This window comes from Ambystoma mexicanum, chromosome 13, assembly GCF_040938575.1.
Source record: "Ambystoma mexicanum isolate Mex_15411 chromosome 13, UKY_AmexF1_1, whole genome shotgun sequence".
In the NCBI taxonomy this organism is placed as follows: domain Eukaryota; kingdom Metazoa; phylum Chordata; class Amphibia; order Caudata; family Ambystomatidae; genus Ambystoma; species Ambystoma mexicanum.
Genome location: NC_090938.1, coordinates 737,098,329 through 737,124,025, shown reverse-complemented (window position 1 = coordinate 737,124,025; position 25,697 = coordinate 737,098,329). Strand labels below are relative to the sequence as shown.

At 46.8% G+C, this 25,697-nt stretch overlaps 1 protein-coding gene across 1 annotated transcript in view; it reads right to left on the bottom strand.

Moving 5' to 3' along the window:
• The window catches only part of LOC138521861 (E3 ubiquitin-protein ligase TRIM39-like), a 159,100-nt gene that overhangs the window by 132,055 nt on the left and 1,348 nt on the right, over positions 1–25,697 (bottom strand). The window contains exon 2 of the mRNA XM_069635007.1: positions 2,343–2,438. Within this exon, the coding sequence (XP_069491108.1) occupies positions 2,343–2,438 (96 nt within the window). The remainder of the gene's footprint in view (positions 1–2,342; positions 2,439–25,697) is intronic.

Sequence of the window (25,697 nt, the reverse complement as noted above, 5' to 3'; positions counted from 1 at the left end):
CTTCCCACTGAACGAGTTGGGTTTCTTTCTTTGGTCTAGAGCACACACAGCTACTGATGGAGTAATCGATTTGTCTATCCTGAGCTCCTTGACATACTGAGTGGTTTACTCAATGCCCCTGGCCAGATCCACAGCTTCATCCAGGCTCATGTCTTTGGCAAGGAGTTTTTCTTGAACCCTGACGTTGTTGGTGCATCTTATTAACTGGTCTCTTATTAATGAATCACTTAGCTGTCCAAATTCGCAGGAGTAGCTCAGGGACCTCAAACATGCAATGTAAGATTCTACAGGTTCTGATTTTTCTTGTGTTCTCTGGAAAAACTTGTGCCTTTCAAAACTGACATTTTTCTTTGGTTCAAAATGATCTCGCAGGCGACCCAGAGCTAATTCATACTCATCCATGTCGTCAGATCCTGACACTTGGTTTCCGGTAAGGCCATCAAAAATTCTTCGCCCTTCTACTCCTAAGTTATGTATCAGCAGAGCTTTCTTGCGTGTGGGTGAGAATCTGTCCCCCCCATGGCCACCAAATAGTTCTCAAAGGCATCCTTCCATTTATCCCACCTAACTGCAGGCCGGCCTGGTTCATTCAGAAAAGAGAGAGGGGGTGGAATGGATGCAGCCATGACAAAGGTAGCTTGGTTGTGAGTTTAACCCTTCCTTTAGAGTCCATTTGAAAGTAAGCAGGTAGGAATAATATTTGATTGACCTAAAAACCATACAGATCACTTGTATGAGGCATCACATGCAAAAGTTCATTCAAATTGTTGTTCCTGAAACCTTGTCACTGTACAACACCAGAAACTGGCATGATGCGGGGAAAGATTTGCACAAAGTGTTGTTCCTTCACTGTAATTACTGGCTGATACTGAGATTAAGCTGCGGGCACAGAGCTCGTGACTGTCTTCACTCTCCCGAGTGACAACGCCCGCCCAGCCGTTTGCCGACTGTGCGCGTGGGCTAAGGCGGTGCTCGCTCTTTACTCGCGAGCTGTTTACTGCTCGCGCGAGGTCGCGCAGACTGAGACAGCATCCACTGTTCACGGGCAGGCTCGCGCTCCACTCGCGAGCTGCTTTCAGCTCGCGTCAGCGCTCGCGCCCGCTCGCTCTTCACGGGCAGACTCGCGCTCCACTCGCGAGCTGCTTTCAGCTCGCGCCAGCGCTCGCGCTCCTCTCCGTTCACACAACGCTTGGGGGCTCTCTGGTGCCTGCGCTCTTTTTTTTTTTTTTTTTTAAAAAGGGGCACCTTTTCTCACACAGGCTGCACACCATACGCCTGACCTGCTTGAAGTGGGTGCGTTGTCTCGTGGCTTCCTATGTCCAAGGCGGCGCTTACTTCTTCTGCCTGCTGTCACGGCCGCATGGAATTAGGGATACATAGGAACACGAAACGCCAGGGCCGTCGCACCGAAGGTTCAAAGGATCCTCGTCGCCAATGTTAAGAATTAATGTCCAGACTATATATATGAACATTGATACTTTATTAAGTATCTGTCTGTGACAGCAGGCACTTCCTCCAGCTCTGCACCAACTGAAACTAAACAGAATGTTTTCCAAGCATAACACTCTGACTAGAATGCATTGCATCACAATGGCTTGGATAGATAATGCACAGGCACCAAAGTATAGTATGAACACTTACACTTTCTGAATATAACTTTGAACAAATCACAACAAGTATTATATAATAAGACATATATGTATATCCCAACACTTACATCACAATACTTACAGAAAGAAGCTCCTCATTCACAAAAAAAACTAGACTAACACTCCAAATAAGTAAATGGACATGTTCAATAACAACATAGCCATGCTGGTTTATAATGTTAAGTGGCTTTAAAATGTTCCTATAATAAATACAAAAATCATTACATAACTTACAAACAACAGTACATATTTTGTTAAAGCAAAAACCAAGTAAAACATCTTTTAAAAAACATTAGCATATAGCGGCCGCCATTTTGGAAGTAAAAATGGCTGCCACATTCTACCCATAATAACAATGCAAGGAAAGAGTGCAAAAAAGGGTGTCATTTTGGGCGGGAATGCGTGGAAATGGGTAGAAATTCACATAGGTTTCACCTACAAATGGGTGAAGACATAACCAAACAACACCTAGAGACTGTGTATTCATCCTCATATGTCATCTCCATTTGAAAGCATTAAAAGTGCTCATTCTCATCCTTCATTCTCATCTCCACTCTAAAGCTCTTATTTCAAGGACAATAGTTTTGGCTTATAGGTGTCGCAAACTCATGAAGAGAGACATCCCCTAGCAGCAAAACAGCCCCCCTCCCAAAAGGGCCAAGGGAGAAGAAACCAGAGCAGTATTCCTCTCACCTCCAGCTCTGACGCAGTGCTGCTTTCTTCAGCGGCCCACTTCTGCAGGTCCTCCAGCTCACTGTTCAGGCGCTCCAAATGACTGCGAAGTGTCGCCTGCAAGAATCCGCACATTATCATCATCAAAAGGTGCCCCACATATCAGTGTTTTTGCTTACTCTGCACATTGCAAGAATTATACTTTTTCAGTCTGCCCAGCTGCTCCTCTAGACAGGTTCACTGGGATGCACGTTAAAAAAACGAATCCGAAAAGCTTGAGTTGCAACATTGCGAATCCGACTTGATCGCTTGTTGTAACTTGAGCTCTTAGGTTTTTGTTGTTTTGCCCCCACCTCCATTTTAATGTATGCAGGGGACACCCCTGCAGCCAGAGGCGCTACTAGGCAGGGGGCTACGAGGGTCTTTTGGTTGTAGCCCCGGATAGATGTTCAGGGGCTACAACCAAAAGAATATAGCTAGCCCTGAATCCCGCCAGTCCCAACATTAGCTTAGCCCCTGATCTTTTCCATACCTAGCAACACCCCTGCCTGCAGCACATAATACCGAACTAGGAGAGCGGTGGACACCCCCGCAACCTCAGTTCACCTAGGTCGGCATTTTGGGATTTGGCATGATCAACTATGGCGAATGCACAGAAAACGTGCATTCGGCATTCATTTACGACATTTTGAGGGCAATACCGTTCACTGTCCGCAGAGAATCCATCCTCAGTCTCCTGTAGGTTTTTTAAGCCCAAGAAAGAAAGTCTCCCGAGTCAGTCAATCTGCTGCCCTAGCTGGTTTTCACTCTGAAAAGAATGCTTTCCCATCCTGCCTAGCTTCTACTTAGGTCGGTGTACATTCCAAAACGAATGCCTTTCCATTCTCCCTACCTACTACCCTAGATAGCTTTACAGTCCATAATGAATGCTTCCTCAGTCTGTCTAGCTACTCATAATCCATAATGAAGGATTTGCTGGTCTGTTTAGCTTCTCCCCCGGGCTAGTTCACAGTCCATAGTGAATGCTTCCTCTGGCTTCCTAATGCATGTGCCCCCAGTCGACCTACCTACTCAGATAGACTGGTTCACTGTTCTTAATGAATTCTTCCTCTGTCTTCCTAGCTACTCTCCTAGGCTGGTTCACAGTCAATAATCAATGCCTCCTCAGCCAGCCTATCTACTCCCTTACACTGGTTCACAGGCCATAACTCATGGGTTTGTGAGATACTCTGTCCACACCTCGGACTCAGTCCCCCCTATGTATTCTGGGTTTTTCCCCCAAAGTCTGCTTATTCTTTGCATTGTGCACACCCAGCAGCAGCGGTGGGGGACATGGGGTGGGGGATTAAATGGGATAGTCTGCAGACCACCGCATTCTTTTTTTAAGCAAGTAAGCCTTATTAGATTTGCGGTCCTAAAAGCATCACATCACATTATATATGCAGTATGCAAGTAAAGCCACAGTGCAATAAGGTCATAAAGTTCACGTGTGTGTGTGTGTGTATATATATAACATAATCAGCATGATATAACAACATAGTTTCTTTAATAGCTACAATTACAGTTTAAACTGCTTCTCAGATGCCCAAATCATCAGATACACTTAGTAAGTGATAAGAACTAAAGTGCTCAGCATTCAGTAGTTTTTAATTGCCACACTGCTCCTAGAAATATGGCAATTTCCTTACCCTGTCTCTGGGCAATGGTAGGCTTGCATATATGTAGGGCATCACTAATGTGCCTTTTCCCCAGGTCGAGTAAGGGCGGTTCTAAACAGCACTTTCGAATGGATGGTGTCCTCCCACGTATTCCTCATCTTTGACACTTGTTATCCAGCTTCCGAATTTCTTTTTCAGCAGAGGCCGCTGTGCGTCGGTGGCGTCGAGTCAAAGTCCCTTGAAGGCCTCAGTCGAGGATGATGTCATCGAAGGCATATATAGCACGCGCAGCGGCCAGTTGGCTTCAGTTCTGTTTTTCTGCGACAGCGATAGCTTTGAGCAAAATTCATCGCGCCTCATCTTGCGACGTCTTTGTTACAACTCCTCGATAATGTCTTCATCATGGACTCCGACGACTGGTTTCAAGAAGTGTCAGGATTCGGGTCAGAAATGACACTCACTGACCCGCACTGTATCGGTTTGTGGTGCCTCGCAGCAGACCACGACACATCCGACTGTTCGAAATGCCAGTCCATGACTGGAAAAGCCTTGAGGGAATAGAAGGGGAAGCTGAAGGTAGGAAAAATCCCTAAAAATCTCCTACCCGATGCGCAAAACCTTCGACCGACGAGTCGTGAGGCGACTCTCCTCGGAGGAAGAAGGCCAAGCGATCAAGGTCAAGGAGGGGCTCACACCACTCTTCTTCGTCTTCAAAGAAGTTAAAGAGAAGGCACCGATAGGGTTGCTTGCCCTACTAAGAAGTCCACTCTGCCACGTGCAAAGCCTTCAGGGCTGAAATGCTAAAGATTTTTGAGAAACAAAAAAGCCATGCTCCTACTGAGCCTTCAAAAGAAGCTGGAAAGGAAAGGTCTCTTCCGAAATCCTGTGCGCCCTCGAGCATGGGAAAAAGGCCTGATCCACATTGTGAGCCTTCGAGGCCTCGATCCGATGTTACATCGAAGGATCATACGAGACACAAGGAAAAGTAGAGGTCGACAACGCCATCGACACCTTTGACGCTGGCGGTGCCATCGACACCAGTCAAGCCCTCGACACGGAAGCCTTCGACACCTGCTGCACCATATTTGCCAGCTGAACCATCAGTGCCGAGCCCCCCTCCTAAATCGGCGCCGATAAAGAAAGCGTCAACAACTTCGACCATGTCGAAGCCAATTTTTGCAAAACCAGACAAAATATATGCTCCACTTCCTGAAAGGGATTTCTTTAAATCTCTTACTTTGATTTTTAAAGAAGAGGAGCGGTCTGAGGATGATGAAGCCCCATTTGGCTTACAGTACGGTACTCCCAATGTTTTATTTCTGAAGAGTCCAGAATGAAGGACCTGTGTGACAACTTGCAAAGAGCAAGTGGGGTTGATACCTCGCCCAAACTTAAATTTGGAAATCCAGAGGCTGGGGAGCATGTGGATGCATCCTACAGACAGCTCATGTCAACGGTGGTGGAATACATGGGTTGGAGTAGGCCTATATTGCCTTATGAGCAGGACGACCTCACTGATATTTTGGACAAAGGTCAAAAATCTGATTCTATTTTGCCTTTCCATATGGCCTTGCAGAAAAGGGTGGCTAGGAATTGGGAGACTCAGAGACTAACACGGCAGTTGATAAGAACTTGACTAAAAAATACTGCCCTTCCAGTAGTGACCCTCCCTGACTACCTGTCAAAATACCCCACTCTAGAGAGTCTGGTGGTGTAGGCAGCTACTGCTACTTCAAAGCAAGCGGTGTAACCTACCATCCCTCCTGATAGGGACAACAAACATGTAGATGGATGGGAGAGGAAAGTATTTTCTGCAGGGAGCAGGGCACTAAGATCTGCCAACTCCACTTGTGCCCTTGCAAAGTGTTTGTATACTCTATGGTATTGTATTTCCAAGGCAGCAGAGCCCACTCCGGAAGGGGATGAAAGAGACAGCTTCTTAGCAATTATTAGAGACGGCAAAGAGGCCATGTGCGAGTATTTTCAATCAGGTTTGGATTCAATGGATTGCATTAGCAGATCCATCGTTACCAGCACCGTTACACGCAGATTGGCGTGGTTGAGAAAGGCGGGTTTTGCACCTGATGTGCAATCTAGACTTCTCAACATGCCTTTTGACGGGTGTCACCTTTTTGGCAACAAGGCTGATGAGAGCCTTGAGAAGTTGGAGGCAGCTAAATCTTTAGGTGCTGCTATTAGGTAACCTCAGCCTTTTTGTCCTAGTGGGCAACCTTGGAGGGGTAGATCCTTTCGTTACTATTCCTCAGTTGGAAGGGCGAGAGGAATGACCATTCAGAGGCCAGGGAAGATTTCCTCATGGTGGACGAGGTAGAGGTGCAAAGCCAGCTCAAGCAGCAGCCTCCTTATCATTGGCCTCTGCATCAGCCGCAGCAAAACCACTTTGAGGTCTTCAGTCACAGTTCACCAGTGTGGGGTCACAGTTCTCAGCATCTGGAAGAATGGCGAGACATTACTTCGGATGCTTGGGCTCTGGAAACTGTAGCCCACGGGTACTGACTTTCTTTTATAAAGAGACCTCAGAACAATCCACCGGGGAACCGCTCTTTGAGGATTCCAGATCTGCTCCTTGTGCAAGAAATGTTAACCATGCTAGAGAAAGGTGCTATAGAACCAGTACCTGTAGTGGAGAAGAACACAGGATGGTACTCCCTTATTTTTTGATACCCAAAAAGGACAGATGACTGGGACCCATCGTGGACTTGAGATACTTGAACAAGTTCCTCAGGAAGGACAAGTTCAAGATGGTCACACTTTCTCAGATCCTTCGGCCCTCCAACTACAGGATTGGTTGGTGTTATTGGACCTTCAGGATGCTTATTTTCGTGTGCTAATCCAGCTCATGCACAGAAATTACCTGAGGTTCTCATTATCAATTTCGAGTTCTGCCATTCGGGCTGACCTCCGCCCTAAGGGTTTTCACCAAACTGATGGCAGTAGTGGCAGCGAATCTCAGGAGAGGGGGGATTCAGGTCTACCCCTACCCGGACGATTGGCTGATCATGGTGTGTTCTCCCGAACAAGTCCTGGATCATCTCAACGTCACCTGCCACTCTCTTCACAGAGTGGGCTTCTCCCTCAATCACAAGAAGTCCCATATGACACCTTCCCAAAAGCTCCTGTACATCGGAATACACAATTAGGGCAAACTAATCAGAGCTGATTTGTACGCCATTGGATGCCCTTATTTTAAAATAAGGGCATCCAATGCTGTACAAATGATAAACAATCTGGCATATAAGGAACAGCTATGGACCTTTAATCTTAAAACATTAACTAAAGGGCTAAATACATTGGAACCCTGGAATTCAAATATTTAAGCCCTCTCTAATTTATGACAGTGATTATGTATTATCTGTCTCTCCCTCTCTTTTATGAGACTTGGGAAACTTTTTTGTTTTACACGCGAGTGGCATGTGTATCTCCTTGTTTACTAGATATCAGCTCTTATTAGTTTGCACTAATTGTGTATTCCAGCATACATTGCACCATAAATATCAGGATAGATACAAGCTTGATGGTCGCATTGTATTTATGACATTATTCAATCAGGCCATCAATGACGATGCATGGATTGAGTACCAGCCGCTGCCCGAGTCGTCTCATATCACGTGACTGGTCTCGTGACATGCAGCGACGTGCTACTTTATTGGCCCCTCCGGAGTCAGCTTGAAAAGCATTGGGCTTCCGTATTTACGCAACGCTTCTTTGTACATCAGAGAAGTGTTATGGCATCCCGCGGGAGCTCCTGGGACTATTTAGTCGGTCGGTGACTGTCGGTCGGGCTTCCGCAGTACTCCCAATACATGTGCGATATGCAGTACGTTTCTTTGGCAGAAAAATGCCTTGCATGATTGGGGCTGCTAATTCGTCTCGCTCCTTCCACTTCCACGGCTCCTTTCTTGTTTGTTTAAATGCCGCAATCGACCTTGTATATACAGCGAGCCTCTTTCTACCTACTTTGGCTCTGTGCTGTCTAGCGGACGGGGACTAGTTGAATGTTTGGATGCTCTGTTGCTACTGTATAATTGACATGGAGACATAACTAATTGATTGTTTCCCTCAATCTCAGTCCCGACACATAGATACGGCTGTAAAAGTTGGCGCACTTCCATTTTTTGTGTGCACGGACGATGCATAAGTGGCCCTAACATCGAATTTCCATCCAGTCGTGGGGCGACGAGTGCTGAACCTACAGCGTGGCGAGTTTCTTCCTTATAGCCAGTGACTTAAGCTCTAATATATGCTATGGAGGTTGTGAGCACTTTATATATACATATATATAATTTGCAACCCCCTCTTTTGAAGAAACTGTGATTCCTGTTCTGGGCCCGCCTATGCCTTACAAGCTCTCACCAAAATGGGAAGTTATATCTTTGATACCCAGTCACCAAGTCAGCGATGGCCCCTTTTCCCTTTCCCTTATGCACTTGGGCAGTCAATGAGGGTTTGTGAAGTGCTGGCCACTTTTCCGGCTACTCTTATTACTGCATGCCAGCTCTTTAGTTTCACTCTGGCTTACTCTCTCATTGCACCCCAGGGCACCAGTGTTTTTATGGTAGCACTTCCTGTCTGACGCCATAGGAAATAAGCGGTACACCTCATTGAATGGTTGTTTCCTGGGCTGCACCTCTTTTTAGTGGTTTTTCTTGGTCTTAATAAAGTTTAAATCGTTCTTAAATGGTGGGGGCATGCCCATTTTTGGACGGTCCATGTCAGTGGTTGATGTGTTAATTCAGAGATAGGGATTCACACATACATTGTATGTTTCTCTTTCTAGTCTAATTGTATTTTCCTGATGAAGATGTTCTAAGTGATCCTCATACGTCGAAACTGGTTGAGAGAGAAATTGGGGATGTGATCATGTTATACATCGTATTGATCCACTCCAGGAGTAGACCATATAGGATATAATTGGATTGGTCTTGTACATTGAATGCACTTTTCCAAAATAAAAGTGACAATGTTGTGTGTCAGGTTCTACCACATAAGTTTTTGGGTAGTACTTTTATAGATTGTTGTATGTATGGTGAATGTCTGTGGACGAATGAGTGTATTATTTATTGTCAATTGTATGAAATGTTCTTAATAGCTAGTTCCCCTGCAATGTGAATAACTTGTTGAGTGCTGATTAAATCATGATTAATTCATTTATTTAAATAATGTATCAGGTTCAATAAAATTCCTTTTGATACTTTGTTTATAAATCAGTTTCCTCTGATCTAATTTCTGAGCTCAATCAAAACAAACATGTTGTCACAAACAATCAAAAAGAAGCATGACTGTATGTATTCAAATTCATAATGGTCCACAGAAAATGCACAATGCCACAGAATATATGACAAAAGGTTAACATTACAGTTTGGTAGTTGCATGGTCGCCAAAACCCAACTATGTTGGCACAGGCAAAGGGACGGCATAACTATGTCCATTCAAATTCAAAATGGTAATTTGACCTAAATGTGTACATTCAAATTAACATTGGTGATATTACAGCCCCTGGGGGTAGCACATGTTATATATCACATTAACCATGGTCGACCGGTTGATATTACAAATTTGGTACCACCTGGTGGGAAACCAGCACAAATTCCAGCACACGACCTCGAAATGGCACACCAAAGGTGAACCAAATCGAAATTAGCTTTGGATACTGGACAACAACTTGGCATAGTAGTTTTGAATAGTATAATGGACCCTAGTAAGGATGATATTCATGTTTATTGAATGTGAACTATTCTCACTGGGGTGTTGTAGTGCTTGCCACAGCAATGCAGGGCAATCTTAATCCAGAGGAAATTGTGTGTGTGACACGATGACAGAGTTGTCCGACCTGCAGTGTGATGGACCGGCTACCGGGATGTTGCTTAGTAAAGGTCGCAGGCCAGACTTTAATCAGGTACCGAGGAAATTACTCCATTTCACTGTAAGGTTAGGTCCTTTGTTTACAGTGTCTAGGCGAGGTATACATATTTGTTCAAGTTTGATCAATTGTTTGTTGATGTCCCCTCCTCTTTTCTGTGGGGAGATCATTTGCAAGACAAACCATTTCAAATCCATGTTGTTGTGCTTTTTGAGTGCATAGTGTTCAAGCAAAGGTTTGTCTGGCATCTGATTCTTGATGCCGGAGCGATGTTCCGAGATATGTTGCTTCACTGCCCGGATGGTTTTGTCCAAGTAGTGCATAACCCGAAGGGCATGACTTGATATTCAAACAAGCCGTACTTCGTACGGAAGGCGGTTTTCCATTCATCTCCTTTTCTGACTCAGACCAGGTGGTACGCTACTCGAAGGTCCAATTTGGTATAAATCTGGGCATCTTTAACTTGGTCTAGCATCTCAGGGATAAGTGGCAAGGGGAAGCGGTTCTTCACGGTGATCTGGTTCAATGCGCGGTAGTCAATACAGGTTCTGAAGTCTCCTTCCTTTTTTGGTACAAAGAACAAAGGACTGGCTGCAGGGGACTTCGAAGGACAGATACATCTGTTTGCAAGGTACTGGTCTAAATAGGATTTCAAATGAAGGTTTTCTGGTTCTGTGAGAGCGTAGATCCTGCCGCAAGGGATTTGTGCATGAGGAACAAGGTTGATCTGACAGTCATAGGGCCTGTGCGGTGGCAATGTATTGGCTTGGTCCTTTTCGGAAATCATCCTGGGAATCATGGTATTTACTTGGCAAGGTATTAGTTGCTCCCAGAGTTGATACTGTTGCTCCGGGAGTCATGGGGATACAGACGTCGGATTTCTCCTCTTGGTAATAGCAGGCAGGGGAGCAGTCACCGGGGAAGGTTAATTTTCATGCCCGCCAGTCTATCAAAGGGTTTTGAGCAACCAACCATGGCATCCCTAGTATTAGCCTGAACTGAGGTGCCTTTATGAGATCGAATGAAATAGACTCCCGATGTCCGTCCTGGCACAGCAAGGTTACCCTGGCTGTCCACTGGGTTACTGGTCCGGAAGCGATTTCTGTCCCATCCACGGTGGTTACCTTGTCCATAGTTGGATTAGAACACAAAGGAAGCCCCATCTCTGCTGCCAGTTCTTAATCAATATAATTTCCAACTGCTCCGCTATCGATGTATGCTTCAACGGCATGCATTCTTGACGACTGTTGGTGGTAATTAAGATCACTGGTATTGCAAAGTGCGAGGTCAGCAACTCGTTCTTCTCACTCGACAAACTGACCTCTACGTTTGTCGAGCTTGGTAGTTTGCCGATTCCTTAGCTTCATCCTTCTCTGTGGCCCCGACTGTTCTTCTTGGGGGTTTTACAGGACAGTCCTTCAGGAAATGTCCTGGTTTCCCACAATACAAACAAAGCTGTTGTTGTCGTCTTTTGTCCCGCTCTTGTTTTGTTAATGGAGGCCGTATCCCTCCAATCTGCATGGGTTTTACAGGATTCCCAGGTACACAGGGCGTGTTTTCCCTTGGTCGAACATACACGGTCCGAGGGTCCGTCTTAGACCGGTCTGCCTTTCCGTCCTGCAACCGGTGGTCTAGCTGCACGACCAGATTCATGAATTCTGCAGAGTCTCTGGGTGGATCAACCACCTGGGCTAAGACGTCCTTTAATTCGCCTCGTAAGCCTCGATGGAATAACGTGGTTCTTTTGTTTTCTGGCCACTTAGCTTCGGCAACCAGTCTGTTGAAGGTAGCAATGTACGTTAACAAGTCCTGATTCCCCTGTCGGAGGGAGAAGAGTTCATTGTCTACTGCTTGTTCCTGGGTATGGCGAGCAAAATGTTTTTCCATTTCTCTCTGGAACCCCCCAAAGTCATGTAATAGAGGATCGTCATGGGTTACCAATGGCACCGACCAATCTGCTGCACTACCACTCAGGTATGATAAGACAAAAGCTACCGGAGCTTGGTCGTTTGGAAATGCTCCAGGCCTACAAAGAAAATGAAGGCGGCACTGATTGATGAATGCCGCATACTTCCGTGGGTCGCCTGAGAACCTTTCTGGTGGTGCCAGGGGCACTGTTCCAGGTAACGTGATCTGTACCGGAGTGGGTGGTATGGCGGGGTTTTGCATCGTTGGATTGCTTCCAGGCAGAGGCGTCTGTCCTGCCTGTGATTGCAAGTATTGCCTGCTAATCTCTTCAGTGTGTTCTTTGGTCACACTAGGTCTCTCCGGATGGCATTAGTCTCTTGTCGGGCAGAATGAACCTCAGCACGAAGCTCTCCTAGTAATTGGGCCAATTGGTCAATTTCTGATGTCTCCATGGCGCTCAGGTGGATTTGTTATGGTAGGCTTCGTGTTCTGTTACGCTCACCTGGTATCCACAGGGACGCCACCCAGCCGAGTTACTCGCTGGTATGCTTCTCAGCTTTGCCCTGATGTGGTCAGCAGGGAAGGTTCTGCCTGAAAATACAGGAGACTGTGTTCAAGACTGACCGACTGGGGTAAGTATCCTCCCTCCACCCCTGTATGCTTTCAGTCCCTCTGGCGCCCTCTCCTCACCTTCTGGTAGAATTAGGCGTGCTCTCGGTCCTGCCATCTTTAGAGGGGTGCGTTGTCTTTCATGGGCGAGTGCGGTCCAGTTACTTCACTGACGCTGGCCAATTTGATATTGTTCAGGTAGGTCTTATTGCTGTTATTTAGTTTTGTTGCTGTCCTGCATGCCTTTCTTTGTTTAAAATGTCTCTTTTTTCACCCTTAGGTATGCAGAGCTTCAGCGCTGCGAACTGGCTTGGTTGAGCCCCGCTGGTAAATGATGGTGCATTAAGAGCGCTATGATGCGGCAAGTAAGCGCTATGCGCAGCGCTGCAAAGTCTTGCTTTTGCTAACTTGTGTTTTCCTTCCTTGTAGGTCGCAATGTTCTTCAGCGCGAGTGGAATGTCTGGAGTGGTGCCAGCCGAGAGGCAACCAGCCAGGTAAGCTTTTTGAGCAGTTCGTAATTTGTAAATGTCTCTACTGCTTTCTTTAATGTTGCCTCTATCTTCCTCTTTCAGGTCGTTCTGTCCGGGAGGCGTTCAGATTTGAGGAAGCTGTTCTCAGTAGCTGCGAGTGTTTAAAGATGAAGACTGCAGGTAAGATGCTGCTGCTAATGATGTTCCTTTTGTCTCCTTGCAGGTTATGCTTCTCCGAGGTTCGAGGGAATAGCTGGACATGGTGAGCGTCACGTTGCAAGCTGCAAAGTAACACGAAGCATGTTCTGCAGTCAGGGTGTGGTTTACATAGCCCAGGTAAAGTAGTACCAGGGAAAGTAGTTCCAGGCCTGCCACACCCAAAACACTAGACCGCATAGCTTGGTTCTTAGGGAAGCAAGCTATGTGGATGCCTCCATGTTGGCTGACAATACAATAAAGTAGTTCCCAAGCACATTGTTGTTCATGGTGTATGAGCCTGGTGCCATAGGCGCCAGGACTGGCCCCATGAGGGCTTTTGAAGAGGATGCCAGGCTCTAGAGGCCCTAGTCCTGACTCCACCTGGCCAATGGGTTTGCCAGAGGGGGTTTTGGGCAAGGGTCGTGACATGGACCAAGAAAGACACACAGAACTGTTGTTGGTGAAAACATCAGAGGGTAAAGAAGAATCCTTTATCCTTGAAGAACTTGTGTTGGAGCCATTTATTCTTCTTTTGTGAACACTTTACTTAACCACCCAATATTAAAGACATTTCCAGTTTCACCTTATAGTTTAGTTTATAGTGTGAGTGTAAGAATAGAACTTTGGAGACGGGACAGTTTTCATCAGTGCACTGAAGACAAGATGGCCTGCACATGTGTGTGCAAATAAAAACAGCTTTAAAAAACAAAAGTGAAACATATATCACTGCTCACAGAAAAAGGTCAGGAAAACAAAACATGATGTGTGGGTGGACAAAATCAATGTATATTATGTTTCAACTACAAAACTCCAGTGACATTTGAAGAGCCACTTTGTCTGCATGGAAAATGTCAGCCTAAGGCAGACCCTGTTTCTGGCTGTGGGCAAAACTTCACAAAGGAAAACTCCCACTTCCAGCCTGGATGTTACACCCCCATCTAATGTCCACCCGCAATAATAATGTGCTCCTGAGGGCATCAAAATTCAATGTTTTCAAGACCTGCTGGCTTTGAAAGCAGGGACTTCAAGGAAATTCACCCTTGGCTGGAGCATCACTAATATGTGTGAAAATGGGGGCTGCAACTTCAAAGAGCTAACTACCAACTTCAGAGAGACTCATAAAAAACCTCTGGTCACAGGCTGGCCCAGGGAGACAGATGGCTGTGCTGGATGAAGATCTCCCATTGCTGAACATAAAGATTACAATTAAGTTAAAAGGACTACTATCATTTAGGCCTTTTTCTCAGCAACCATAATGTAGATTGATTTCATTTTTTGTACAATTTTTTATGTAATTTCCAGGCGATTTTCGGGATATAAAATGCATCTACCTGTGACTCTGGAAACTGTAATGGCCAGTTAAACTAGGTTTCCGGCTGATCTGAACATGTTCCAAATGTGAGAGTTGGTGAGCGGGTGGAGAATGAAATTAGGGATATGCTTAATAACTTACATCTTTATAACTGTTGTGCTTTTTCTGGAAACCGCAGAAATGTGCCACATGGCAATGCTACACCGTACAAATTTGGTGGTCAGCTTATCTAATTCTCCATGATTAGCTAAATCAACAACTATGTTTAGTATGGCATTTGCTTGTAGAATTATGAAGTTGTGATACATAACTAGTTTTTGCCAAAAAGTTGAAAGGAGAACAAAGGATGATGATAAATGGGAATAGACATAAGTTGCTCCAGTCCTCTAAACCTATCCTGACTTGGAGGCTGGGTTGGGGCAGAGAGTGGGTAACTGTCCAATCCTAGTGGCAGGGATTATTGCAGGGTACTTCCCCAAGAATGTAAAATTGGTGATGTCATTGCTGCTATATAAAGGGGACTGCACTAGGACCGAGGACACACAAAAACCGGGCAGACAGAAAAGGGAGAAAGACAGGAGGACAGAGAGAAGAGACAGACCATCAGGAAGGCTGCTGAAACTTACCATCTGACAACTGTAAGGAAACACCAGAGGAGATTGCTGAGAGTGCATCTGGGTGGAGCTGTATATTTCTACAAAGGCCTCAAAGCTGACCGGGCCCTGTGGTGGAGAGTGGGAGGCCATCTTTGAGAGTGGAGTGACCAGACCCCTGCCCTTTCTTTCCAGAGTGTCCTGAGATGCAGCTGGCCTTTCTGAACCTTAAACAGAGGCTTGCTATGTGCGTAGAACTAAGCCCTAGAACACCCAAATGGTGGGGGGAGTCTACTTACCTGGAATCCTTTCCCTTTATAGTGGTTGGGGGACAAAACTGTGTAGATCCTTAGCCTATGTAACCAAAAATATTAATTGAATTAATTCCCCATTTGGCAGAACACTACGGGGTGAATATTGTTAAAATTCAAAATTAACAAAGCTCACTTCTCATTGTGCACTGAAAACTATAGCCTTTAATTTAATTGGGTTATCCTTGTTGTCCAGCTGACCCCGACTTTAAGGAAGAGGGTCGTATTTGTTCTTAAATCAGTCCAACCTTTTTATCCAGCTTCCCCAACACAGGCCTTTCAGTAAGGAGGGTCTGAAATCCAAAATTCCCCAAAGCATTCCAGTGTTCCTGTCTGACTTCCCAACATAGACCAAAGCAGGGGGGGGCTGAAAAACAAAGCCATAAATAACCCTGTGTTTATTTTAGACCAAATGTTTGGGCAAAATTATATTATAAAGTGAAATTATATTATAAAGTGAAAAGTGAAATTGGCAGAAGGTGTACAATATTGATTGTGTTCTTTTTAACTCACTTTTGGGATTTATTTATGCTGAGAGAAGTTGATTGTGTTGTGCCACGGATAAAGTGGTGTTTTCAATATTTTCGTGCTAATTTCTATTACTGTTAATTGAAATAAAACCAATATATTTCCCATACACCGGCCTGGTTCTTGGCTCGTTGTTAGCTCAGGGGAGGGGGACCTAAGGGGCATGATATGTGTCTGAGATGGGGCTAAAAAGGAATCTGTTAAACAGTTTGTTGAATAACCACTGGGAGGCAAGGGGCTCCCCATGTTGAGGGTTGCTTCTCAAAAAACCATTACAGGTTGCAGAGAGGTCCATACGCTGTTGATAATTTAAAACACTGTCTACGCCCTGTTCTTCCAGACCCGGCAAATACACACCTTGTGCTCTTGGGCTGCCTCCTCAGTGATGCACTGTATGAGTACTGTGCTGCTGAACTTCTCTGAACTACATGCTTAGGCAGTCTCAGACTGGGTTTAAAGGCATCTGGGCAATGCTGATGTGCAAACCCCAATATGCAAGTCTTGGACCGTTTTTTTGTTGTTGGTCCCAGTCAGACAGTTTGAGGTACTTTGCTGTTCAGCTATCCGTTTTGGCCAGTGTAACTAAACACATATGCTTTAAAATGCACAAGTCATTTTACACCTCAAAATTATTACTCTGCCCGAAGAGTACAAAATTGTCAATTGTGACTGTAGGCCACACATACATTGGTGCCCGGCCAATTGTATGCCCCAGTCTGACCCTGCACTCAGGGATGTGTAATCCTTCCAGAACAGTGGCAGCCTTTGTTGGTGTCTCTGGCCCAGAACAGAGCTGCCTCCTGTGGATTCACGATGAGGATAATGAGTCTTATCAGTTCCAGAATGCTTCCCAGCACCAGGCAGGCATAGCATATATATACTGTACATGCTTCCTAGCACCAGGCCTGCATAGCATATATAACCTGTACATGCTTCCTAGCACCAGGCCTGCATAGCATAGATACCCTGTACATGCTTCAAAGCACCAGGCATGCATAGTATATATACCCTGTACATGCTTCCCAGCACCAGGCATGCATAGCATATATACCCTGTACATGCTTTCTAGCACCAGGCATGCATAGCATATATACCCTGTACATGTTTCCCAGGACCAGGCATGCATAGCATATATACCCTGCACATGCTTCCTAGCACCAGGCATGCATAGCATAGATACCCTGTACATGTTTCTTAGCACCAGACATGCATAGCATATATACCCTGTACATGCTTCCCAGGACCAGGCATGCATAGCATATATACCCTGCACATGCTTCCTAGCACCAGGCATGCATAGCATAGATACCCTGTACATGCTTCCTAGCACCAGACATGCATAGCATATATACCCTGTACATGCTTCCTAGCACCAGGCATGCATAGCATATATACCCTGTACATGCTTCCCAGGACCAGGCATGCATAGCATATATACCCTGCACATGCTTCCTAGCACCAGGCATGCATAGCATATATTCCCTGCACATGCTTCCCAGGACCAGGCATGCATAACATATATACCCTGTACATGCATCCTAGCACCAGGCATGCATAGCATAGATACCCTGTACATGCTTCCTAGCACCAGCCCTGCATAGCATATATACCCCGTGCATGCTTCCCAGCACCAGGCATGCATAGCATAGATACCCTGTACATGCTTCCTAGCACCAAGCCTGCATAGCATAGATACCCTGTACATGCTTCCCAGCACCAGGCATGAATAGCATATATAACCTGTAAATGCTTCCTAGCACCAGGCCTGCATAGCATAGATACCCTGTACATGCTTCCTAGCACCAGGCATGCATAGCATATATACCCTGTACATGCTTCCCAGCACCAGGCATGCATAGCATATATACCCTGTACATGCTTCCTAGCACCAGGCATGCATAGCATATATACCCTGTATATGCTTCCCAGGACCAGGCATGCATAGCATATATACCCTGCACATGCTTCCTAGCACCAGGCATGCATAGCATAGATACCCTGTACATGCTTCCTAGCACCAGACATGCATAGCATATATACTCTGTACATGCTTCCCAGGACCAGGCATGCATAGCATATATACCCTGCACATGCTTTCTAGCACCAGGCATGCATAGCATAGATACCCTGTACATGCTTCCTAGCACCAGACATACATAGCATATATACCCTGTACATGCTTCCTAGCACCAGGCATGCATAGCATATATACCCTGTACATGCTTCCCAGGACCAGGCATGCATAGCATATATACCCTGCACATGCTTCCTAGCACCAGGCATGCATAGCATATATACCCTGCACATGCTTCCCAGGACCAGGCATGCATAGCATATATACCCTGCACATGCTTACTAGCACCAGTCCTGCATAGCATAGATACCCTGTACATGCTTCCCAGCACCAGGCATGCATAGCATATATACCCTGTACATGCTTCCCAGCACCAGGCATGCATAGCATATATACCCTGTACATGCTTCCTATCACCAGGCCTGCATAGCATAGATACCCTGTGCATGCTTCCTAGCACCAGGCATGCATAGCATATATACCCTGCACATGCTTCCTAGCACCAGGCATGCATAGCATATATACCCTGCGCATGCTTCCTAGCACCAGGCCTGCATAGCATATATGTCCTGTACATGCTTCCTAGCACCAGGCCTGCATAGCATAGATACCCTGTACATGCTTCCTAGCACCAGGCATGCATAGCATATATACCCCGTACATGCTTCCCAGCACCAGGCATGCATAGCATAGATACCCTGTACATGCTTCCTAGCACCAGGCCTGCATAGCATAGATACCCTGTACATGCTTCCTAGCACCAGGCATGCATAGCATATATACCCTGTACATGATTCCCAGGACCAGACATGCATAGCATATATACCCTGTACATGCTTCCTAGCACCAGGCCTGCATAGCATATATACCCTGTGCATGCTTCCTAGCAGCAGGCCTGCTTAGCTTATATGTCCTGTACATGCTTCCTAGCACCAGGCCTGCATAGCATCTATACCATGTACATGCTTCCCAGCACCAGGAATGCATAGCATATATGTCCTGTACATGCTTCCTAGAACCAGGCCTGCATAGCCTATATGCCCTGTGCAAGCTTTCTAGCACCAGACATGCATAGCATCGATGCCCTGTACATGCTTCCCAGCATCATGCATGCATAGCATATATGCCCTGCACATGCTTCCCAGCACCATGCATGCATAGCATATATACCCTGTACATACGTCCCACCACCAGGCATGCATAGTATCTATGCCCTGTACATGCTTCCTAGCACCAGGCCTGCATAACATCTATAGCCTGTACATGCTTCCTAGCACGAGGCCTGCATAGCATCTATGCCCTGTACATGCTTCCTAGAATCAGGCCTGCATAGCTTCTATGCCCTGTACATGCTTCCTAGCACCAGGCCTGCATAACATCTATACCCTGTACATGCTTCCTAGCACCAGGCATGCATAGCATATATACCCTGTACATGCTTCCTAGCACCAGGCCTGCATAGCATATATGTCCTTTACATGCTTCCTAGCACCAGGCCTGCATAGCATATATGTCCTGTACATGCTTCCTAGCACCAGGCCTGCATAGCATCTATACCCTGTATATGCTTCCTAGCACCAGGCCAGCATGGCATAAATGCCCTGCACATGCTTCCTAGCACCAGGCCTGCATAGCATATATGTCCTGTACATGCTTCCTAGCACCAGGCCTGCATAGCATCTATACCCTGTACATGCTTCTCAGCACCAGGCATGCAAAGCATATATACCCTGTACATACTTCCTAGCACCAGGCCTACATAGCATATATCCCCTCTGCATACTTCCTAGCACCAAGCCTGCATAGCATATATGTCCTGTACATGCTTCCTAGCACCAGGACTGCATAGCGTATATGTCCTGTACATGATTCCGAGCACCAGGCCTGCATAGCATATATGCCCTGTACATGCTTCCTAGCACCAGGCCTGCATAGCATATATGTCATGTACATGCTTCCTAGCACCAGGCCTGCATAGCATACATGTCCTGTGCATGCTTCCTAGCACCAGGCCTGCATAGTATATATGCCCTGTACATGCTTCCTAGCACCAGGCCTGCATAGCATATATACCCTGTGCATGCTTCCTAGCACCAGGCATGCATAGCATATATGCCCTGTACATGCTTCCCAGCACCAGGCATGCATAGCATATATACCCTGTGCAAGCTTCCTAGCACCAGGCCTGCATAGCATATGTGTCCTGTACATGCTTCCTAGCACCAAGCCTGGATAGCAGCTATACCCTGTACATGCTTCCCAGCACCAGGAATGCATAGCATATATGCCGTGTACATGCTCTCTAGCACGCGGCATGCATAGCATCGATGCCCTGTACATGCTTCCCAGCATCAGGCATGCATAGCATATATGCCCTGCACATGCTTCCTAGCACCAGGCCTGCATAGCATCTATACCCTGTACATGCTTCCTAGCACCAGGCCTGCATAGCATCTATGCCCTGTACATGCTTCCTAGCACCAGGCCTGCATAGCATCTATACACTGTACATGCTTCCTAGCACCAGACATGCATAGCATAGATACCCTGTGCATGCTTCCTAGCACCAGGCCTGCATAGCATATATACCCTGTACATGCTTCCCAGCACCAGCCCTGCATTGCATACATGTCCTGTGCAAGCTTCCTAGCACCAGGTCTATATAGCATATATACCCTGTGCATGCTTCCTAGCACCAGGCATGCATAGCATATATACCCTGTACATGCTTCCTACCACCAGGCCTGCAGAGCATACACGCACTGTACATGCTTCCTAGCACCAGGGCTGCATAGCATATATACCCTGTACATGCTTCCTAGCACCAGGCCTGCATAGCATATATTTCCTGTATATGCTTCCGAGCACCAGGCCTGCATAGCATATATGCCCTGTGCATGCTTCCTAGCACCAGGCCTGCATAATATATATGCCCTGTACATGCTTCCTAGCACCAGGCCTGCATAGCATATATTTCCTGTATATGCTTCCGAGCACCAGGCCTGCATAGCATATATGCCCTGTACATGCTTCCTAGCACCAGGCCTGCATAGCATATATGTCCTGTACATGCTTCCTAGCACCAGGCCTGCATAGCATATATACCCTGTGCATGCTTCCTAGCACCAGGCCTGCATAGCATATACACCCTGTGCATGTTTCCTACCACCAGGCCTGCAGAGTATACACGCACTGTACATGCTTCCTAGCACCAGGCCTGCATAGCATATACACCCTGAACATGCTTCCTAGCACCAGGCATGCATAGCATAGATACCCTGTACATGCTTCCTAGCACCAGGCATGCATAGCATATATACCCTGTACATGATTCCCAGGACCAGGCATGCATAGCATATATACCCTGTACATGCTTCCTAGCACCAGGCCTGCATAGCATATATACCCTGTGCATGCTTCCTAGCAGCAGGCCTGCTTAGCTTATATGTCCTGTACATGCTTCCTAGCACCAGGCCTGCATAGCATCTATACCATGTACATGCTTCCCAGCACCAGGCATGCATAGCATATATGTCCTGTACATGCTTCCTAGCACCAGGCCTGCATAGCCTATATACCCTGTGCAAGCTTTCTAGCACCAGACATGCATAGCATCGATGCCCTGTACATGCTTCCCAGCACCATGCATGCATAGCATATATACCCTGTACATGCGTCCCACCGCCAGGCATGCATAGTATCTATGCCCTGTACATGCTTCCTAGCACCAGGCCTGCATAACATCTATAGCCTGTACATGCTTCCTAGCACCAGGCCTGCATAGCATCTATGCCCTGTACATGCTTCCTAGCATCAGGCCTGCATAGCATCTATGCCCTGTACATGCTTCCTAGCACCAGGCCTGCATAACATCTATACCCTGTACATGCTTCCTAGCACCAGGCATGCATAGCATATATACCCTGTACATGCTTCCTAGCACCAGGCCTGCATAGCATATCTACCCTGTGCATGCTTCCTAGCACCAGGCGCATAGCATATATGTCCTTTACATGCTTCCTAGCACCAGGCCTGCATAGCATATATCCCCTCTGCATACTTCCTAGCACCAGGCCTGCATAACATATATGTCCTGTACATGCTTCCTAGCACCAGGACTGCATAGCGTATATGTCCTGTACATGATTCCGAGCACCAGGCCTGCATAGCATATATGCCCTGTACATGCTTCCTAGCACCAGGCCTGCATAGCATATATGTCCTTTACATGCTTCCTAGCACCAGGCCTGCATAGCATACATGTCCTGTGCATGCTTCCTAGCACCAGGCCTGCATAGTATATATGCCCTGTACATGCTTCCTAGCACCAGGCATGCATAGCATATATGCCCTGTACATGCTTCCCAGCACCAGGCATGCATAGCATATATACCCTGTGCAAGCTTCCTAGCACCAGGCCTGCATAGCATATATGTCCTGTACATGCTTCCTAGCACCAGGCCTGGATAGCAGCTATACCCTGTACATGTTTCCCAGCACCAGGAATGCATAGCATATATGCCCTGTACATGCTTTCTAGCACGCGGCATGCATAGCATCGATGCCCTGTACATGCTTCCTAGCACCAGGCATGCATAGCATATATGCCCTGCACATGCTTCCTAGCACCAGGCCTGCATAGCATCTATACCCTGTACATGCTTCCTAGCACCAGGCCTGCATAGCATCTATGCCCTGTACATGCTTCCTAGCACCAGGCCTGCATAGCATCTATACACTGTACATGCTTCCTAGCACCAGACATGCATAGCATAGATACCCTGTACATGCTTCCCAGCACAGGCCTGCATTGCATACATGTCCTGTGCAAGCTTCCTAGCACCAGGTCTATATAGCATATATACCCTGTGCATGCTTCCTAGCACCAGGCCTGCATAGCATCAATGCCCTGCGCATGCTTCCTAGCACCAGGCCTGCATAGCATCTATACCCTGTACATGTTTCCTAGCACCATGCATGCATAGCATCTATACCCTGTACATGCTTCCTAGCACCATGCCTGCATAGCATCTATACCCTGTAGATGCTTCCTAGCACCAGGCCTGCATAGCATCTATGTCCTGTACATGTTTCCTAGCACCAGGCCAGCATGGCATAAATGCCCTGCACATGCTTCCCAGCACCAGGCCTGCAGAGCATACACGCACTGTACATGCTTCCTAGCACCAGGGCTGCATAGCATATATACCCTGTACATGCTTCCTAGCACCAGGCCTGCATAGCATATATTTCCTGTATATGCTTCCGAGCACCAGGCCTGCATAGCATATATGCCCTGTACATGCTTCCTAGCACCAGGCCTGCATAGCATATATGTCCTGTACATGTTTCCTAGCACCAGGCCTGCATAGCATACATGTCCTGTGCATGCTTCCTAGCACCAGGCCTGCATAATATATATGCCCTGTACATGCTTCCTAGCACCAGGCCTGCATAGCATCTATACCCTGTACATGCTTCCTAGCACCAGGCCTGCATAGCATATATACCCTGTGCATGCTTCCTACCACCAGGCCTGCAGAGTATTCATGCACTGTACATGCTTCCTAGCACCAGGGCTGCATAGCATATATACCCTTTACATGCTTCCTAGCACCAGGCATGCATAGCATATATACCCTGTACATGCTTCCTAGCACCAGGCCTGCATAGCATATCTACCCTGTGCAAGCTTCCTAGCACCAGGCGCATAGCATATATGTCCTTTACATGCTTCCTAGCACCAGGCCTGCATAGCATATATGTCCTGTACATGCTTCCTAGCACCAGGCCTGCATAGCATCTATACCCTGTACATGCTTCCTAGCACCAGGCCAGCATGGCATAAATGCCCTGCACATGCTTCCTAGCACCAGGCCTGCATAGCATATATGTCCTGTACGTGCTTCCTAGCACCAGGCCTGCATAGCATCTATACCCTGTACATGCTTCTCAGCACCAGGCATGCAAAGCATATATACCCTGTACATACTTCCTAGCACCAGGCCTACATAGCATATATCCCCTCTGCATACTTCCTAGCACCAGGCCTGCATAGCATATATGTCCTGTACATGCTTCCTAGCACCAGGACTGCATAGCGTATATGTCCTGTACATGCTTCCTAGCACCAGGCCTGCATAGCATATATGTCCTGTACATGCTTCCTAGCACCAGGCCTGCATAGCATCTATGCCCTGTGCATGCTTCCTAGCACAGGCCTGCATAGCATCTATACCCTGTACATGCTTCTCAGCACCAGGCATGCATAGCATATATACCCTGTACATGCTTCCTAGCACCAGGCCTACATAGCATATATACCCTGTGCATACTTCCTAGCACCAGGCCTGCATAGCATATATGTCCTGTACATGCTTCCTAGCACCAGGCCTGCATAGCATATATTTCCTGTACATGCTTCCGAGCACCAGGCCTGCACAGCATATATGTCCTGTACATGCTTCCTAGCACCAGGCCTGCATAGCATACATGTCCTGTGCATGCCTCCTAGCACCAGGTCTGCATAATATATATGCCCTGTACATGCTTCCTAGCACCAGGCCTGCATAGCATCTATACCCTGTACATGCTTCCCAGCACCAGGCATGCATAGCATCTATACCCTGTACATGCTTCCCAGCACCAAGCATGCATAGCATATATGCCCTGTGCATGCTTCCCAGCACCAGGCCTGCATAGCATCTATGCCCTGTACATGCTTCCTAGCACCAGGCCTGCATAGCATCTATGCCCTGTACATGCTTCCTAGCACCATGCATGCATAGCATATATACCCTGTACATGCTTCCTAGCACCAGGCCTGCATAGCATATATTTCCTGTATATGCTTCCGAGCACCAGGCCTGCATAGCATATATGCCCTGTACATGCTTCCTAGCACCAGGCCTGCATAATATATATGTCCTGTACATGCTTCCTAGCACCAGGCCTGCATAGCATATACGCCCTGTGCATGTTTCCCAGCACTATGCATGTATAGAATATATACCCTGTGCATGCTTCCTAGCACCAGGCCTGCATAGCATATATGCGCTGTACATGCTTCCTAGCATCAGGCCTGCATACCATCTATACCCTGTACATGCTTCCCAGCACCAGGCATGCATAGCATATATACCCTGTGCATGCTTCCTAGCACCAGGCCTGCATAGCATATAAGCCCTGTACATGCTTCCTAGCACCAGGTCTGCATAGCATAAATGCCCTGCACATGATTCCCAGCACCAGGCATGCATAGCTTATACACCCTGTGCATGCATCCTACCACCAGGCCTGCATAGCATATACGCCCTGCACATGCTTCCCAGCACCATGCATGCATAGAATATATACCCTGTACATGCTTCCTAGCACCAGGCCTGCATAGCATCTATGCCCTGTACTTGGTTTCTGGAATATAGAGCACTACATGAGACCCCACACCTATAGCACACAACCCTGTGCACACCACACATACAAAACTGACTTCTAAGATTCTTGTAAATAGCCAATTAGGCCTTGCTAGAAGCTAGTGGGTAATTACAAACAAGAATGTTTACGATCTTGTAGGGTTCTGATACGATACTTAAAACAAAATAAGTATGACTTTTTATGGGCAAACAACTTCCCACTAGGAAGAACAGTGCCTAACCCTTTCCCTGTCCCAGACAAGCAGTGCACAAACCTTGTACTGCTGAGCATCCTTTAGAATGGAGAGCACTGTCCCACACCTGCCCCAGACCTATGGCTCACAAACAGTGTACCATCTAGAATGAGGAGCGTTGCTCAACACTTGCCCTAGACTCATTCACACATAGCTTGTACACCCGGG